The sequence below is a fragment of the Haematobia irritans genome, chromosome 4 (genome assembly GCF_050003625.1).
Source record: "Haematobia irritans isolate KBUSLIRL chromosome 4, ASM5000362v1, whole genome shotgun sequence".
Lineage (NCBI taxonomy): Eukaryota > Metazoa > Arthropoda > Insecta > Diptera > Muscidae > Haematobia > Haematobia irritans.
Window position 1 is genome coordinate 220,039,329 of NC_134400.1, and position 19,808 is coordinate 220,059,136.

General features: G+C 32.1%; 1 protein-coding gene across 2 annotated transcripts in view; it reads right to left on the reverse strand.

Annotated features, from left to right (window-relative positions):
* Positions 1–19,501, reverse strand: part of GV1 — a 67,622-nt gene extending 48,121 nt beyond the window's left edge. Inside the window, exons 1-2 of one of the 2 annotated variants that reach the window (XM_075305975.1) lie at positions 19,384–19,501; positions 5,356–5,480 (exon numbers count right to left, since the gene is read on the reverse strand). In XM_075305975.1, the coding sequence (XP_075162090.1) occupies positions 5,356–5,358 (3 nt within the window). In that variant the 5' untranslated portion in view covers positions 5,359–5,480; positions 19,384–19,501. Of the gene's footprint in view, positions 1–5,355; positions 5,481–19,183; positions 19,348–19,383 lie in introns of those variants that run through there. The other variant, XM_075305974.1, reaches the window with a different exon arrangement.
* Between the last annotated feature and the right edge of the window lie 307 nt (positions 19,502–19,808).

Below are 19,808 nucleotides of genomic sequence, written 5' to 3' on the forward strand. Positions count from 1 at the left end.
GACAAACCAATTTTCCAGTGTAAGCCTAGTCGGATGCTGGTGAGTGATTAAAATATATAATTAAATAGAAGCTGACACTTTCAATTTCCAGAAAGAATTTTCAAATTTTTGTAGAACTGTGTGGTCGACATTTAAAAGATTTTTATTGGTAGAAAACAATGTTAAAACAATAGACTATTTGAAAACATCGAGCGCGCGATTAAATTAAATGAAAACAGGCCCCAAATAAATTTTAGGGCCCATTTTCATTATGACATTTTAGGGTCCATTTTCATTATGAAATAGAACCCCAAAAAATAAATGAAAATTAACCAAATTTCGTGTTGTTGTATAGCACGTAATTATTGGGCCTCATTTTCATTAGACACAGTGGGGCTCATTTTCATGGGGCCCATATTCGTAGCGCCTTCCGATGCGTTCCAAGTGAACAATGTTCAGAAATAGTTTCACGATTGCACTTTTTTTTATTAACCATTGCGTCACAACAGCTTCGCATCTTAAATCGCGGGTCTGCCAATCATGTATTCTTAATCCTGTTACCCGTTTTCAGGGCATTTATACTGGCTCATCAAAAACTGACTTGATACCACATTGAAACTTGTTAAACTAATTTTTAATGGTAACCATCGATCACAGCATCCAAAAGCTCTAGGATATCGCTGATCCATTTTTCTTCCAGAAACAGGAGCAAAATCGGCATACTCACCCGCTTCAACAAGTAGTAAAAAATGGACTTTTTAGGTAGACGTTAATGAGAGCTTCGAATAAGGGTTATTAATAGTTTAAGTTGCTCTTTTCCTTGAGGTAGCTTAAATTACGACCCAAGGAATTTCCTTCTCATTTGTAAGTTATCGTAAATCTGTAAGACAATACTCATGTACTAAAAAAGCAATGATACCAAATTTAACCACCTATGATCTCCAGTCACGGATGATATATAATTTTCGGTTATCACTTTACATTTGTCTTGATTAAAATAAACTATAAAATAAAAAATTGTCTAACTTTAATAAATCACCGCAAAATCTTGCTAATGGATTCCCATTTGTTTTTTCTAGTGTATTTATAATCGTCATAAACATTTGGCATCAAAGTAAATTACTTGTTTGTTATTTGAATAAATCCAAATCCATAATTATGGTGATGATGATTTGCGCAAAGTTTCCAGCCCAACAAAAATAAATAAATGAACGGCAGCATAAAGTTCAAATGCTTAAATTTGATCTTCGTTAAAAAAAAAAATATTATTTGTGTTGAAACTATAAAATCAACATTGAAAATATCCTTCTTTACCAACAAAGCATAAAAAATCAATTGCTTACAATTGTCCAAAGATAAAACGAAGAAGTTTAGCAAATCATCACCAAGAAGACTTAGCAATTTCATGCATTATTGCGTAAAATATTTATTCACGTTAGACGTTAATGACCCCTAAGTGTTAAGAGTCTTCTGGTCAATTTAAGAGTTTTGTTTCATTTTCTATGACTTTTGGGTTATTGTCTTGGCAACGCATTGCTACGATGGCATAGAAAATCTTGAGAAGATGAAACGTAAATAACATAATATAGTGTGAAATTTTCAATAAGATTTTTATTTACTCATGATATATTCGAGGTTAATACCGAAGAAGGCACTATCACCAATTTTTAAAATTAAATTCCATAAATGATGCATTATTAATATATGACAAGGAATGACTTGCAAAGCTTTTGATTTGTATTAAATCTTTTTCTTAAAATAACAAGTAAAACTGAGTTAGGGTTACGTTTATGTTTGAGGTTGGCTGAAGTCGTAGAAGATCTTTTATAAATTTAAAAACGTTGCAAACAAAAGGAGTTTCAAGAGCTAGATATAATTCAAACTTAGTCGAATCCCTACATCACAACAATATCTAGACTTTGTTATATATAGGTTTCTACATTTCTTTTATAAGTTTGAATAAAAAACAGAATTGGGTCATCTGCCCCGCCAGATCTAGGCTATGCTAATTCGCCCTAGCCGGCGACGAAAAATGTATAGCTTAATAAGAAATCTCATAGAGAAATGTAATATGTAGAATCATTGATTTGGATGTAAAACGCTGCATTAAAATGGCTTCGCTCTTACTTGACTGGTAGAACACAGAAAGTTAAATTTCGTGATACGCTTTCTAGAGACATTGCTGTATATTCAGGAGTACCGCAAGGAAGCCACATTGGACCGATTCTTTTCAACCTGTTTATAAATGATTTACCAGAATCAATATTTCGGTGCAACGTTTTAATGTACGCAGATGATGTTAAATTTTTTCATTCTTTTAACGATCATACTGGTCAAACTATTTTACAAGAAGATCTAGACAGATTAGTTCAGTGGTGCAAGGTGAATCTGATGGAGCTGAACATATCGAAATGTAAACGTATGTCATTTTTTAGAATAAAACTGTTGCACTCATGCTATGTCTTGAACGATCGTGAACGTGAATCTGTCAATTCTATACTAGACCTTGGAGTCACATTTGACCCACGATTGGATTTTCGACGACATATCTCATTAACCATTAACAAAGCATATGGAACTCTTAGTTTCATCAAAAGGTGGAGCGAGGAGTTCTCTGATCCGGTTGTAACAAAACTGTTATATATTTCATTTGTGCGCTGTATACTTGAATATGCATCTGTTATTTGCAATATATGCACGCAAAAAAATAATTCTTTCCTCCCAAACCAAATTTTAGACAAACAAAGTTCGTTTCTCATTTGCTTTTCGTTGAAAGGAAGTGTATTTGGAAGAAAAGTATGTAATTTTTGTGATAAACGTTTATTCTTTTCCAGGATGTAAAAACAATTTCATAAAGACCTCAAAAAAAATTTTTTTCTAGCTAATTGTATTTCCCCTCACATCTTTCTCACTTCCACGAAGTTTTTTAGTTATTAGCACCTTTTTCTGTAATACAAACAATGTAGAAGGAATTATACGATTTTATAAATTTTAATTTCGCCTGGACGGAGAATCGAACCGCGGACCATGCAATTTGTAAGCCAACACACTATCCACTGAGTTATATTTATATAGCATAGCTTGCGGCGCCCACGAGCCGATTAAACAAAGTTTATTTAAAAGAAAAATACATTTAGTTGGGCACCGTGGAGCAGTGGTTGCTACGTCCGACTTGCATACCATGGGTCGTGGGTTCGATCCCTGCTTCGACCAAGGTTTTTTTTTTACATATATTCCAGATATGGTCGGAAGATTCCGAAAAAATGTTCAACATTACATTCTACTATATTAAATTTTTACTATGAACTGTAAAATGTATCTTATTAAAGACCTAAAGTCAGAAAAGAACAGTGTTTGATATAAACGAAATGGACTGTGTTGTTGGTTCAAAAATAACTTTTTTTATTGAAAAAATAAAAATTTTGTAACAAACGAATTTTTTGGGTGATAAAAGTGTATACTTTTCGAAGGAATTCAAAAAACTCTAACAAAAGAAAAACGTTTTCGGTACACGTTTTCCAAACGTTTTTTTCTTTGCGTGTGTTTATGCGATACACTCCAATTCAATAGAATCGGTTCAGAAACAATATCTTTTGTTCTGTCTTCGCAGATATGTGAGGAATTCTAGTAACCTTCCTAGTTATGAATACAGGCTGAATATAATCAAACTCCCAAATTTAAAGAGTCGCCGTACAATGATAAATATTAATTTCTTGTCTAATGTTATTCACGTACGAACGGATTGTGTCTACATTCTGAATTGGATCCTTGTGAATGTTCCTCTGAGGTCGTCACGGAACTACCAACTGCTCAAAATCCCTTGTTATAGGTCAAATTATGAGAATAATAATCCAGTACTTCGTCTGTTCTCCCAATTCAATAAGTATTTCTTCTTACTGGACCTATCTGAAAATCATACCACACTTAAGCGTAAAGTAATACTATTTTTAAATGCATAATGTAATTTGTAAATATGTATTTATAGAATTAGTCTGTAAGGATTATTTAATCTATAGACTTAAAAAAAACTAGTAGGCTACAAAATATTTCCACAGCAATTTTTTCAACTTTAATATTTGACAAATATTAAGAATGTTATAAAAAAATTCATTGATTCCGGTTGACCAAAACATTCTGCTATTAGTCCTCGGATAGTGGAACTATATGGTCAATTTTTAGAGTTGGGTAGTTCGCGAATGAACTAGTTCAATTATACGCATCCCGGAAAGTGCGGGATGAACTACACAGTCTCACATAAGTTTACATACCCTTGAGGTTTTTACCTTATAACTAAACAGGTTTCTTTTTGTTGTTTATAATCCAGACTAAAAACATCTTCTTGAAAATTGACAAATACTTTGTTTTTAAAATTAATTTACAAAATCTAAAGCATATATATGCATATTTTATTATATTTTAATAATTAAAGAAAATACAATTTCTTAAACCGTATGTAAACTTGTGTAAGACTGTGTACTTCCCAGTAATTGTTCGCTTTTTCGCACATGAATTATTCGGAAATTTTTTCTAATGTGTTTTTGTGCGATGAATACAACACAAAGCTATTACTTGTAATTTATGATGAACTGGCCAAGAGAAATAAAAGAACTTGAAATGAACCAGTCACAGACCGACAATGAACTAGTGAACAAACAGATCGAACTAGTTCACTGATCAGAAAAGAGCTAAAGTGAGCGATCATTTCATTGAACTATAATGCCCAAACAAATTTGTACTCGTATTAAGAAACATATGGGATTATTTATTAGCTATCGATTGCGTCAAAATATGTAAAAGTCGAACCATTCAAAATCGTTTATAGGGGATAATATGTATAATTACGGGGTAGCGGCTATTCTCTGATTGTTTCATCAATTGTTCACACTTGCTTAAAACTATTTTTCAAACTATATTCTACAAAAAAAATTAAATGGTAGAATTTAGAACATTACATACAACAAAACTCATCAATCAGTCAAATTCAAATTCTTACATGACCATTGATGATTGTGGATAAAAGCATAAAAATGATTTTAGCCATAATTTGAGATAACATATATTTATAACATATATTTATGATTACTCCTGTTAGCTACAGTAATGACAACGTTTTTACTCTTCACACTTCAAACTTGTTGAGGCCATAGTATTATATACTCTAAATTTTAAAAAAGGCAGCCTTGAACACAATTAATTTTAATTTCCATATTCATATATAATAGAATGCATACATTATTGTTCATATTCATATGGTGTTGTAGTAGTAGGTTTATCGCAATAGTTTCCTCTTGCATACTATGAGTTAGCATCTACTTCAATTATTTTTGAATATGAGGGTATAGTTATGAAATATACTTAGTTAAGTTCTTAACTTACCATTATTAATTGTGAATGCAAATGAATTCGACTCCTTCAAATGCTGGCAAATACGGTGTGCCGTAATCTTTTCCTTCTTAGCGCCTTCAATGTGTTCACTGATTATTTTGATGGTGTTCACAGCTCTGCAAATAAATGAGACAATTAAATTGCAATTATTATGAGACATTAACAAACAATAAAAAAATATACAGAAAATATACTTTCTACAAATTTTAATAAAATTTATTGCACATGTCTCACATGATCTCGAAAACCGACACTTAAACAATTACACAATTTCCTATAGTATTGATGGAGATCGATGTCACCAAACATAAGACGATTGTCCCATATACTATTCAGGGTATGAAGATACCAACTAGTCATATTTAGTTGTATAAAATCCCATATGCAATCACCAGCATTGAACGCCAAGTACAACGACAGGTACTTTTGATGCAACCAACTTCAATAGTTGCTCTCTACATTCGGAGACTGGTGAAGGTAAAGAAACACCTTTGGGGCGAATAAAAACTTGCAATCACTGTACATTGAGTAAGAGACTCAGTCGTACACTATGATTTGTTTATATTGATATTTAAAAGTATTATTATTATTATTTTGTTGTATTTTCTTACCTAAGGTTTTTTTAAATTTAATATTGAACATAAGTTTCATATTAAATTCAATACAAAATGTCCATTGCACATACTCAGATTAAATTTCATTGGTACCCATATGGGTAGAGCATGTGCAATGATGTACAGTGGTATGGAAGGTAATGTTGTGTTGACAACACTCACATGAAGGTAATACTGAACTAAACAATAGTAAATTATTAAATTGCCCTTGCAACAGGTGAGTATAACTATTAAATTTGGTCAATATATTTATGTACATGAATATCGGGCGACACATGTACATTATATAAAAGCAGTTTAGACGGGGAGCCACCGTGGTGCAATCGTTAGCATGCCCGCCTTGCATACACAAGGTCGTGGGTTCGATTCCTGCTTCGACCGAACACCAAAAAAGTTTTCAGCGATGGATTATCCCACCTCAGTAATGCTGGTGACATTTCTGAGGGTTTCAAAGCTTCTCTAAGTGGTTTCACTGGAATGTGAAACGCCGTTCCGAATCGGCTATAAAAAGGAGGTCCCTTCTCATTGAGCCTTACATGGAATCGGGCAGCACTCATTGATAAGAGAGAAGTTCACCAATGTGGAATCACAATGGACTGAATAGTCTAAGTGAGCTTGATACATCGGGCTGCCACCTAACCTAACCTACCTAGACACGAACCAATATGGCTGAACATTGCAGATTTAAGGGATACCCAAGAGAATTACTACAGGCAAAATTTAACAAGTGTTCCATTAATACATGAGGTGATATCTATCAATTTTTCAACTTATCGGTTTTCAATTTTGGTATTTTTTTGCTTAAACTCAACTTTGGGGTATGCCAAACAGTTGGTAGAGTGTACTTTCAGGCACATTTCAGAAAAACATTTCATATTTCAGAGTAGCACGTAATGACGCAACGAAACATGTATACGACCTACTAAGGAACACTTGAAACACTTAAGTGCGCCCAGCGAAAATGTTCCGATGTCCCATCATCCGGAAAATTTGGTCAAATTGAGCTATTTTGCCTGACTCCAACATTTTTCACTCGGACGTTGAAAGGATACTATATTGAAAAGTAAGTTGACACTTTTGCCCTTAATGTAATTTTGCATCCATATGGACGGTTGTTGGTTCAGCCTATAATTCGGTGAATTTACTGGTAAAAATTGGATATTGGCATTTTTGGTGAATGTGTAGCAGTATAACCTAATCTAATCATCAGTTAATTCGTTTAAGGTCAATGTCTTCGGAGAGAATCTGGCGGTATCACAATGGACTATTTGTTTAAGTAAGCCAGAAGTACAACTATAACTTAGCCTAACCTTCGGTCATTTCCTTTGAGCCTAACCATCGGTCATTTCCATTGTCTACCACTGTACATTCAGCAAATTTTATAAAGACAAAACCTGGACTTTCAGTTATTTTGTTTTTTTATTTATTTTGTGCTATTGGATTTGATCCACTTGACAGTTGTACCAGTAATTCTATCAGCCAAATAAAAAGCTACTGTTGATAAAAAAAAAACGATCACCATTTAAACTAAATTAACTTTCGTTGCTAAAGATTTATGAACATAGGCGTCTAATTAATGTCATTCCTTACTAACAGTCAATATATATCAGACGGATTGTTGTCTTGTCCATAGCAATTTTATTCGAATCTTCATCGCAGCCAACAACACTCTTCAATTGCAAGCTCCAATTGATTACCAATAACTACAAATGGATAACCATTAAATGGAGATATTTTCGGAAGACCTTAAATACAAACTAAAAACATGCCAAAATATCATTTCTAGCCCAAAGAATGGCATGCAATTGTCTCAAGAGTTTTGTAATCCACCAACATGGTCAAAAGCAACGAACATTTATTTAATTATCGTCCAAAACGCATTCGGAAACGACGCTAGCAAATCAGGCGACACCGTAGCCATCAATTGTATGGCTTAACAACTTAGACGTCTTGTACAAGTTTTTTCAAAGAAGCACATTAAGACTATAGAAATGACCTAGTCACACCTTGATACGATATGCGTTGTAACAGAATTGGGAATTAAACATACAGTGGGTAACGGATATAAGAAACTCAAAAACCCTCCAATTTATTTCTTATAGACAATTATTGCATATAAGAATAAGAAGTTTCTTATATATATTTATAAAAGAAATTTCTTTCTTATTGGAATATATTTCACAAAGAAATATTTATAAGAAAATTTCGGTTCATAGATTAAAAAAAAAAACAAGTAAGGAAAGTCTAAAGACGGGCGGGGCCGACTATATTATACCCTGCACCACTTTGTAGATCTAAATTTTCGATACCATATCACATCCGTCAAATGTGTTGGGTGCTATATATAAAGGTATGTCCCAAATACATACATTTAAATATCACTCGATTTGGACAGAATTTGATAGACTTTTACAAAATCTATAGACTCAAAATTTAAGTTGGCTAATGCACTAGGGTGGAACACAATTTTAGTAAAAATATGGAAAACATTTAAATCTGAAGCAATTTTAAGGAAACTTCGCAAAAGTTTATTTATGATTTATCGCTCGATATATATGTATTAGAAGTTTAGGAAAATTAGAGTTATTTTTATAACTTTTCGACTAAGCAGTGGCGATTTAACAAGGAAAATGTTGGTATTTTGACCATTTTTGTCGAAATCAGAAAAACATATATATGGGAGCTATATCTAAATCTGAACCGATTTCTTCCAAAATCAATAGGGTTCTATTCTGACCCAAATTAGGATCATGTGCCAAATTGGAAGGCGATTGGACTTAAATTGCGACCTAGACTTTGATCACAAAAATGTGTTCACAGACATACGGACGGACGAACAGACGGACATGGTTATATCGACTCAGGTACCCACCCTGAGCATTATTGCCAAAGACACCATGCGTCTATCTCGTCTCCTTCTGGGTGTTACAAACATATGCACACTGTTCCACAGTGTGGCGAAGGGTATAAAAACTAAAATGGAAACTTTAAGAACTACAATATGAATAGTTCGAATAAAATATTTAGTTTTTATAGTCTTTTGTGATACCACTAGTACGAAAAAGTTACAAAGGATATTAAATAATTTATTTTATTATTATTTCGGCTTGAGATCCTTTTAATAAACATTTAAGGATTTTTTAATAATTGTTAAATTTATTATCCAATAATATTTGGTCTTGTGTGATTGCTAAATCGTTCTTTTCGCACCAAAACACTGCTAAAAGACATGGTGTTTTGCTATATTTTCTTATATGCGTTCTTTCTTATATTAGATGTGATTATATCCATTACAGAGATCCTGTTTTAATCACCGCGACACATTATTGGTTCCTTATGAATTTCGAGTAATTGAAGATTAAAATTCTCAAAACGATGTAAACATCCTCAGCAAAAAAAAAATTGGAAGTTCTTCCAAAGGCACAACTTTAAAAGCACTTCCAGAAGATGCACTCCCAATGATGTTCTTTATTTTAACTACCCAGGAAGTTCTTTTAATTCAATTTTTTATAACTTGGTTTTTTCATACTTTTAATGGATAATTTAAACTTCTTTTGTTTCAAATAGGTTAAACACAGAGTAAGAATTCATAAAATTGTACAATTCATTTAAATTTTGTCGACAAAAATGCTAAATCTAATCTGAAAAAATTGTGCATTTTTGAAAATATAGAGGTCAAACGTTTCCGACAAGCGTTAGAATCCATTAAAAATTCGTTTTGTTTTGTTATTGTTGGTTTTTTTCCTTTAATCATTGTTGAGGATGCTGATGAGGAATGTGGTAATTCCGAAACGTGCGTCCATCCAACCATCTTGCACTCTATAACATAGGGCTTTGCCCAAATAAATTTGACAAACATTCTTTTCCTCTGTTGGTTAAGCTACACTTGTAGTTTAGTCAATACATGGTTTTAAGCTGAAATCAAAAAAAAAACAACAACAATGATTAAAGGAAAAAAAAACAACAATAACAAAACAAAACGAATGAAAAAAAGAGGAAGCACGCTCAAAATAAACCCAGCCAACTGCACTCAAATCGATGATTTGACGGTGGCAAATGAAAAGAGATATGTTTGTACGAATTTATTTCGGCATAAGCCTGCTATCATGGAAAACCTTTTTTCGGAAGGTTCAAGTGTGGTTTACTTTTGGGTTTAGTGAACTGCCTGAATTTATTCTGATAATTGGTTGATAGTTTTGCTGCAAGTAGAGGATGCTGAAGAGGAATGTGGTAATTCCGAAACGTGCGTCCATCCAACCATCTTGCAGTCTATAGGGCTTTGCTCAAATAAATTTGACAAACATTCCTTTCCTCTGTTGGTTAAGCTACACTTGTAGTTTAGTCAAGGCATGGTTTTAACATAAGCTGAAATAAAAAAAAAACAATAATTATAAAAAATTATAAAAATTATTTATTTGACAAAATATCACAGTTTTTTTTTTTAAATTTATATCCAAAACATTGAATTCGGATCACACCTAAAGAAGTGATGCAAATTCAGTGCAACGGCTGTTGAAATGGAGGACTTCCGTCCGTCCTATGACAAGCCCACGTTAAATTCATCGCTACTGCGTCCATTTTTCACCACTTCCGTATCCAAAAAGAACATTTTCATTACTTTTTTGGCGCCGCTTTTTTTGCTGGGTCGTTATTGTAAACGTATAGTTCAGAGACCACTACAACTTGTTCACATTAAAAGATTTTTGCTCATACCGTAAGTTGAACCTACACTGAAAAAAAGCATGTACGGTTCCAAAGATTTTGTCTTTACTTTAAGAATTTTGGTAGTGATTCCGAGCCAAAGAAGCGGAGAATACAAGTAAGGATATTTTTAGGACACAATTCTCTTTTAAATTAGGGTTTTGTGTACATGCTTCTAGGAAGCAAATTTTAATTTTTCGCTTTTTCAGTTTTTTTTTTCTTCATATGCTATCAAAGTCCTTTAAAAACGAGTTAACGACAAATTTATTTTGAAAATTAAGTCAAGTTGACCTTAGCCCAAAAATTTTTTCTTTCATGTTATGATACCCATTTTTAAGTCGAATCACTTAATTATAAGGACAATACGACTTCATTGAAAAGATTATCGAATTTTGGACAAGGAAAAAAGCTTTATATTAGAGAAATGCGTCTTCTATGCTAAGCAAAATTTGCATTCGTATTTTAAAGACATGAAATTTTTGACCTCACGACAATATTTTTTTCAGTGTAGGTATGTAAGCACTATAACAGAATAAGATACTAAGACATTATATCATTCACCACTACTGTAGTATGCATTTTTATATAACGCCTCGAAGGAGTGGTCTTACTGTATGGTCACACTGGGCAAATAGTTGACAGAAATCAAAAAATAAGTGTTCCTCGCAGTTAAACCAATAAAAATTTTTAGCTCATTTTGGATATATTACATCACGATAAGAGTATTTGCCAAAAACGGTATCCAAATATTTTCCTAGTGTCATATGCTGTGCCGATTTAGCGATGTTCGCCCATCAGCTAAAGTATTTTTGTATACAGCTTGCAATTTAAGTCCGGTCATCTTCAAATTTGTCATTTATCTTGCCTCAGTACCTACACCCAGAGAAGGAATATGATCACCGCAAGCATGTTTTAAGAGCAAAATTTTATTTTTGGGTGGTGACCATGTAACATGGTTTTCGCAACCATGTTATTTTCTCGGAAATCATGTATCTGATTTCGGCAAGCATTTGACGAAAAAATAACATATTAGTGACAAACATGTTACATGGTCACTATACAAAAATAACATTTTGCTCTTGAAACATGTTTGAGGTGATCATATTCCTTCTCTGCGTGTATAGGAAACAAACGGCAAAAATTGAGATATAGATAAAATATCGATCTGCCTACAGTTGACGTATTAAGTTAACAATCCCCTAAAAATTTCAAATACTCATATGATCGCTGAGGTTAATTTACTTGAATTGACATTCTGGTTAAGTGTTATATAGATCCGTTAAGATTTAGATATGCTCATACACTGAAAAAGATATTTACCTAATCTGAAAGATTATGCAACCTAAATTTTAGGACACGTAATTAGGAAAATTTTATTACAAGGGAGTTCATAATCTTACATATATTATTCTCCATTAAATTTGGGACATAATTTATTTCATTTAATCAGAGATGTTTTTCTTTGTTTTAAGACAAATTCGTCTTACTTCAAAGATATAGGACTTTAAGGGTGGTCCACAAATTTCAGATCCGTGTCCTAAATTAAATGAAAAAGTCTTTCAAGCAAAGATTGTATATATTCTTTTAAATAAAATTTCATTACTTTAAAGGATTTTTCCTTAATATTGCGTAAATTGAGTACCATCAAAATTGAGATTGCATAATCATTCATATTAGGTCGATATTTCTTTCAATTTACGTGAATAGCTATGTTAATATACCCAAAAAAAATCAAAATTTATATGTAAATGAATTGTAAAAATTGTCGTTTAAAGGGTGGTCCACAAGAGCCGTTACTAGTATGGGTAACTTGACCGATATATCTGAAGGTATTGCTAGAATAAAAAATCAAAAATATACTCTGGGCCGATCATCATGTTGCACTTCTTTATCATTTTCAAAGTGCCCCAGAAACCAATTCACCCACCTTGGTACTCCAATTGTTTACTGGCAACTATTAATGGTACAACTAAATTTAGCAAATACAGGTTTGGCTTATAAAAAACTTGGCAAGTTGTAATGGTCATCAAGAATAACGCATTCAGAAAGTTCAATTTGTTCCATCATTTGCATTGTTGCGACAACGCAGCATTAAATAAACAAGTAAGGAAAGTCTAAAGTCGGGCGGGGCCGACTATATTATACCCTGCACCACTTTGTAGATCTAAATTTTCGATACCATATCACATTCGTCAAATGTGTTGGGGCCTATATGTAAAGGTTTGTCCCAAATACATACATTTAAATATCACTCGATTTTGACAGAATTTGATAGACTTCTACAAAATCTATAGACTCAAAATTTAAGTCGGCTAATGCACTAGGGTGAAACACAATGTTAGTAAAAAAAATATGGGAAACATTTAAATCTGAAGCAATTTTTAGGAAACTTCGCAATAGTTTATTTATGATTTATCGCTCGATATACATGTATTAGAAGTTTAGGAAAATTAGAGTAATTTTTAAAACATTTCGACTAAACAGTGGCGATTTTACAAGGAAAATGTTGGTATTTTGTCCATTTTTGTCGAAATCGGAAAAACATATATATGGGAGCTATATCTAAATCTGAACCGATTTCAACCAAATTTGTCTCGCATAGCTACAATGCTAATTCTACTCCCTGTGCAAAATTTCAACTAAATCGGAGTTAAAAATTGGCCTATGTGGTCATATGAGTGTAAATCGGGCGAACGATATATATGGGAGCTATATCTAAATCTGAACCGATTTCAATAAAATTTGGCACACTTGACTATAGTACTAATTGTTCTTCTTGTGCAAAATTTTAAGCAAATTAGGGTAAAACTCTGGCTTCTGGGGCATATAAGTCCATATCGGACATATATATGGGAGCTATATCTAAATCTGAGCCGATTTCTTCCAAAATCAATAGGGTTCTATTCTGAGCCAAAGCACATACTTGTGCCAAATTTGACGTTGATTGGACTAAAACTGCGACCTAGACTTTGATTACAAAAATGTGTTCACGGACAGACGGACATGGCTATATCGACTCAGGAGCCCACCCTAAGCATTTTTGCCAAAGACAAACATATGTACTAACTTATAATACCCTGTTCCACAGTGTGGCGCAGGGTATAAAAACAATAATTAATCGGGAAAGTCTAATGTTGGACAAAGCCGATTTTAGTCAAAATCTTGCAGCGTCTATGCTCCAGATAAGCTGAATCAAATAGGTAACCTTATTATTTATAAGTGAAACAATAATATTTGTTTCCTTTTTCAGCTTTAAAATACGTTAAAACTTGAAATAATAATAGGCCAAGACGTATTCTGTTTTTATTTATTTTCAATTATTTGTTATAATTTGGATTTTAATGCTGGCATTTGTTTGAACGTGAATAGTTTCATTAATACATCACAAAAGGAGAATGAAAATTCCGTAAATGAGATCTGTATCCTAATTTTAATGTTATGGATCGTAGATTTAAAGCCAGATAAGTACCTAAAACAAGTCTTTATTTTTTGAAGAAGCCACATCTTTGGCTTCTTTTAAAGGAATCAATGCCAAAATCCTTAAGGGAAGGTCAAAATCTTGGGATCAAAGTGAACTTTTTTTGAGTGTAGGTTAACATATATGCCAAAAAAAAAATTAAATATACTATATCTTAGTAGTAGTGTAGGGCATAATGATCAAAATATGCAAAAGAACTAAAGCTTCTGGGTACATAACACAAAGCGCAATATGTGCGGTGAATTAGTCAAAACAAAAGACTTAAGCAACAAACTTGAGAAAGACATTATGGAATGTTTTAGCTGTGTTTTTGATTAAATATGACCACAGAACGTGATATGTTTAAAATGCACTAATCAAAAACATTGTTGAAAACACCTCTTTATAACCGGCCTTTGAAACTTTAGGTTTATACATGCAGAGGTTGCCATATAAAAAACCTAATAAAATAAAATGCTAATTTGGAAGGACTCCCGCCCACTTAAAACGCCTCATAAAAAGAGTACAAGGGAAGCGTGAGATCAAAACATCGATTTAATTATATGTTTGAGGTCTAAGCAAAACCGCAAGCACGTTGAAAATGTTAATGAAATTATTATTTTTTTTTTTTTATGAAATCAAAAGTTTTTCTCATTTAAAAAAAATTAAAAAAACTTTGTTAAGGGGTTAACATTTCATCAAAAGATTACCCCTATGAATTTCGTTCACAATTTGTTTTCATTTTACAATGTTTGACCTCATTACATTAAAAAGTAATCCCTTTAAAAGTGATGTTAAAAGCATAAAATGAGGCAATGATTATTTTCATCGTTTACAAACACTTCACCCACAAAATGTTTGTAATTAGTTAACCCATCATCATGAGGTTGAGCGTTAAAAAAACTGTTTTTCGGTCACCTTTTTTTATTTAAAAATGAAGCCATCGGTTTTTTGGTGTTTTGCTAATGATGATGATACCATTTTGACTTTCATTTACTTTAGTCTTTTCCTGAGTGCAAACATTTCAACAAATAGTATCATAAATTTCGAGATCATTTAATTTTGATAAAGTCAAAAAGTGTCACACTACATGTTTCTTTGATAACTCCGAACAATTTTCAAATGTGACTGGTGCAACAATTGCCACTCATCCATTACAATACGGATTTGGGATTTTTAAATTTGCAGAAAAAACCCCAGAGCTGATAGGTTATCATCACTACTTGCTATTGCTGGCATAATGTATGGGATTTATGAAGGGTTCAATGAAATAATTCAGTGAAGACATACACGTGAAGGGGGTCAACGAACTGTTTTCCTGAGACAAGATGAGGGTATTCTGAATTCGTATATTAAAGTGTGAAACATTCCCAGTCTATTTAAAATTCATACATCCCGATTTCACAGCCGAAAGTCAATAAAATTTCAGTAAATTTGCTAAACGAACATCGAAAGGAATTGGGCTTGTCCTTAAGCCCTATTTTTTTCGCCTATTTGTTTGTTTCTTTGTTTCGCCTATTTGTTTCGGGAGGATGCAAAGATTATGTCGTTGAGCATGTATAGATATGATAGTATATGATAGTCTAAGTGTAACTGTAATATAGGCATAAGTTTAGGTTCATCAATTGTCATCAGGATGGCGGTCTTATTTTGGTCGAACACATTAGGGAACTAAATCATACCAAGCAAAATGCAGACTACATTGAAAAATGTGAAATGTTTAGATGCTGTTGTGCTTAAAGCTTAACCTAAAAAATTCTAAACTACTCCAATTGTCGAGCAAACTATATGTTTAAGTATTTCTACACCCATTTTCATTAAGCTACGATAGAGCTATTATATGTTATATGTTAGTTAGAAATTTAACTGTTGAAAATTTTTGGTTAAAATTTTATTTATTTTTTTATTGATTAATTATATTTATTATATTAGATATTATAAATATAATTAAAAGATATTTCCATTTTTATTAAAGTCAACTGGTAGTTAAAGCCTTACGAAACTACATGAAAATGGCCGTTAGTATATATATCCTGACCCAGATATAACAGCTTGTACCACATTAAATAAATATGTAAATATAAAAAATGCGGACAAATCTGCGGACCTATTTTTGAGAAATCGAATCCCTCTTATGATGTAAGTAAATCGGTTTAGTTCGTTGATAAAAAAATGCTCCCCATCCAAGTGCCCTTTAATGGAGAACACAGTTTTCATGCACTGAAAAAAACATTTACGTGATAGTAAAGATTACGCAAACTACATTTTAGGATGCACAATTTACAAAATATTAAGGACAAATTTCTTTAAAATAATGAAATTTTATTTAAAATAAAGTTTATAATCTTTGCTTTCAAAATGTTTTTCATTAAATTTAGGACACAAAATTTGTAAATTTGCACCCCTTCGTTAAGGCAAATTTTCTTTAAAGTAAAGAAACACATTTTTGTTCAAAGAAATCGTTCTTAAATTAACTGATATATTGAATCTTTAGATTTAAGATGAAAACGCCTCAAATATAGGATAAGACTTAATTTGAGGATTTGGCATCTTTACTTTATAGTTTCTTTTTTGTTTGGAATTAAGAAACCATTTTTTACATGAATAGCATTATTAATTTTTCGCGCAAAAAGAATTAATATTCGATAAATGAGATCTGTATGCCAATTTTAATTTTATTGATCCTAGATTTAAAGCCAGGCAGATCGCTAATAAATGTCTTTATTTTAAAGAAGCCGCATCTTTGGCTTGGAATCAATACCAAACTCCTTAAGGGAAGGTCAAAATTTTTGGATCCAAGTAAACTTTTTTCGAGTGTGACAGATCCAATTTTACATATCCACTAGCGGGGATCCCATACAAGAAATTTCCCTGAAAAAATCTGCTCGTAAAGAACTATATGAAGAATATATGAAAAATGGATCCCTATCTCATCTCATTTAAAGTAATGCCAATTAAACAATGTTTGTTTTTTCCTTCGAGATGCTCGATAAGTAACAACTTTGGTTCTTATAAAAATGCCCAGCATAAAAATGTGGAAGTTCTTCCAAAGGCATAACTTTAAAAGCATTTCCAGAAGATGCACTCCCAATGAAGTTCTTTATTTTAACTATCCAGGAAGTTCTTTTAATTCACTTTTTTATTTGTTTTTTCCATACTTTTAATGGGTAATTTTAACTTTTTTGCTTCAAATAGGTTAAAAACAGAGTAAGAATTCATAAAATGTTACAAATCATTTAAATTTTGTCGAAAAAAATGCTAAATCCAATCTGAAAAAATTGTGAATTTTTGAAAATGTTTGAGGTCAAACGTTTCCGACAAGCGTTAGAATCCACTAAACATTATAAAAAATCAGAAAAAAATTATTATTTGACAAAATATCACAGAATTTTTTAATTTACATCCAAAACATTGAATTCGGATCACACTTAAAGAAGTGATGCAAATTCAGTGCAACGGCTGTTGAAATGGAGGACTTCCGTCCTATGACAAGCCCATGTTAAATTCATCGCTTCTGCGTCAATTTTGCACCACTTCCGGATCCAAAAAGAACATTTTCATTACTTTTTTGGCGACCCTTTTTTTGCTGGGTGGGCTTCTAGAAGTGGCGAAATCAGGATATTAATCAATTACTCCGTCTATGCAGGGGCTATATCCACGAAATGCTAGTAAATATAGCACCATCTACCAAATCAAGTGATATAAACTCAGAACCAATGAAAAGGGTGACGGAAAAAATGTATATGAACAAAATTATCACTACTCCTAGATAGACATTTTGGAAAGGAATCCATTTTTCGGAGAAACTTATGATATAGCGTTGATATAGGTTAAAATAGCTAAATATATATGATTAAAAAATTAATTGATTAATTGAGCTCTTCCAATTAATAAATATATTTTTTTATTTAATTAAAATGGTATTTGGGATAATTTAATTAAAAATGTAAACATTTTGAACAATTTTTTTAGTTGACTTTGTAATTCGATTTGATTAAAAATTTAGTTTATTTTTTAATTGATTAGGTTTTCAACGTTTTCATTGTAAATATTTTGGTGATATTTTTCTGTGCATATTTTGCTATATTGCCCTTATTTTAAAAAAGACTTTAATCAAATTTGACTCGAGATGCTCCTTTACGATATCCTTTTGGCACATAAATATAAGCAAATATTATGGTATAATTCACCACAGCCTCCCATTTTCACAAGTATGCTAACATCACCAAATGTTTTAACCAGTCGTCATGAAACTCGATCACAAGATTTAAATGTTGCTTCCGCGGATTTATGAAACAACTCTTCTTAAAAGTAGGAAAAAATCTTCTGTTTTAATAATGCTTGATTAATTCAGAATGGTTCATATAGGAATCGTAGCAGTCGTTTCCGCCCAACTTTGTTTTTTTTTTTTTTTGTTACAAACATGTCGAATGCACATTACGCAATTCTTAGATTGGATTCTTCAAATAAGTATCACAGCAAATTTTTACTTTCAAAGTAATTAGTCCACTTGTTTTACAGTTTTCAATTGTTTCCTTTTTGTTTGCGGTTTGCACAAAATATATTTCAAATTAATGCCTAGTTTTTATTACAAAAACATTCACTTTGTTAATTTATTATAATTAAGTACACTTGTTTTCAGTTCTTCATTACACAGTGATCATCAGTATCATCAGTTTTCATACAAATCATCATTAATTATTCAGAAGTAAATGAAGGGTAATTCCTACACCATTAAGAATCACTTTTTAATTTTTAGTGCATTGGTGATGAAACGTGATGTCAGATTATTCTTTGAGTTTATTGGCAAACGTAATCCATTAATATGCTAAAGAACTCATATTATATTCTTCTTAGAATCATTCGTAGGCTATTCACTCAGGAATTTATTAACCATTGGACTTGTCATTTTTCCTTGTGGGCTTTTGAAGATTGCAGCAGTTGTGCCTTAATTTGTAATATTCTCTGTATCTTTATTAGAAACATTATTGTGCAATAAACTTTAAATAATCATCAATATTTTTTTATTTATCTTAATTATTCTTACAATTGTTACACAAACACTGCTTTTGAATTCTGACCGATTTTTTAATTCTTTTCGTTTTATCGATGAACAGTACGCGATCGAACGTTTTGGCGTGACAAAACACGTTGAAGACACGAGTCACACTGAATTCGCCAAACGCAAACGATTCAACTCCAAGTCTTTTTCCCCCATTGAGAAATGAAAAACGTACTCCAACTTACAAAGTCAACACAAATATCGACTGAAACGCTCAGCTGGTAAACCAAACAACAGCGACTGTTGGTGCTTCAATGAAACAATTCAATAAAAGCCAAGCATACAGGCAGTCAGTTGGGCTACCAACCAAACAACAAGCAAAACGTAAAGAGCAACCGGGTTTAACCGGGTTTGTTTTTGTTGATTAATTCAAAACAAATGCATGGAAACATAACTTCAGGTTTTGGCAACATTTCAGCTAGAGTACGAGTACCTAACTTCCACAGCAAACACGAAATTGTTGAAATTTCTGCAAAATTAAATAAATTCTTTCATGTTAGCCAACATGTTGAAGCAACATGTTTAACATCGATTAATGTTTGTTTTAAATGAAGATAATGAAATACGAATTATTTTCTATATATAATCAATTTTTTTATACAGTATTCTC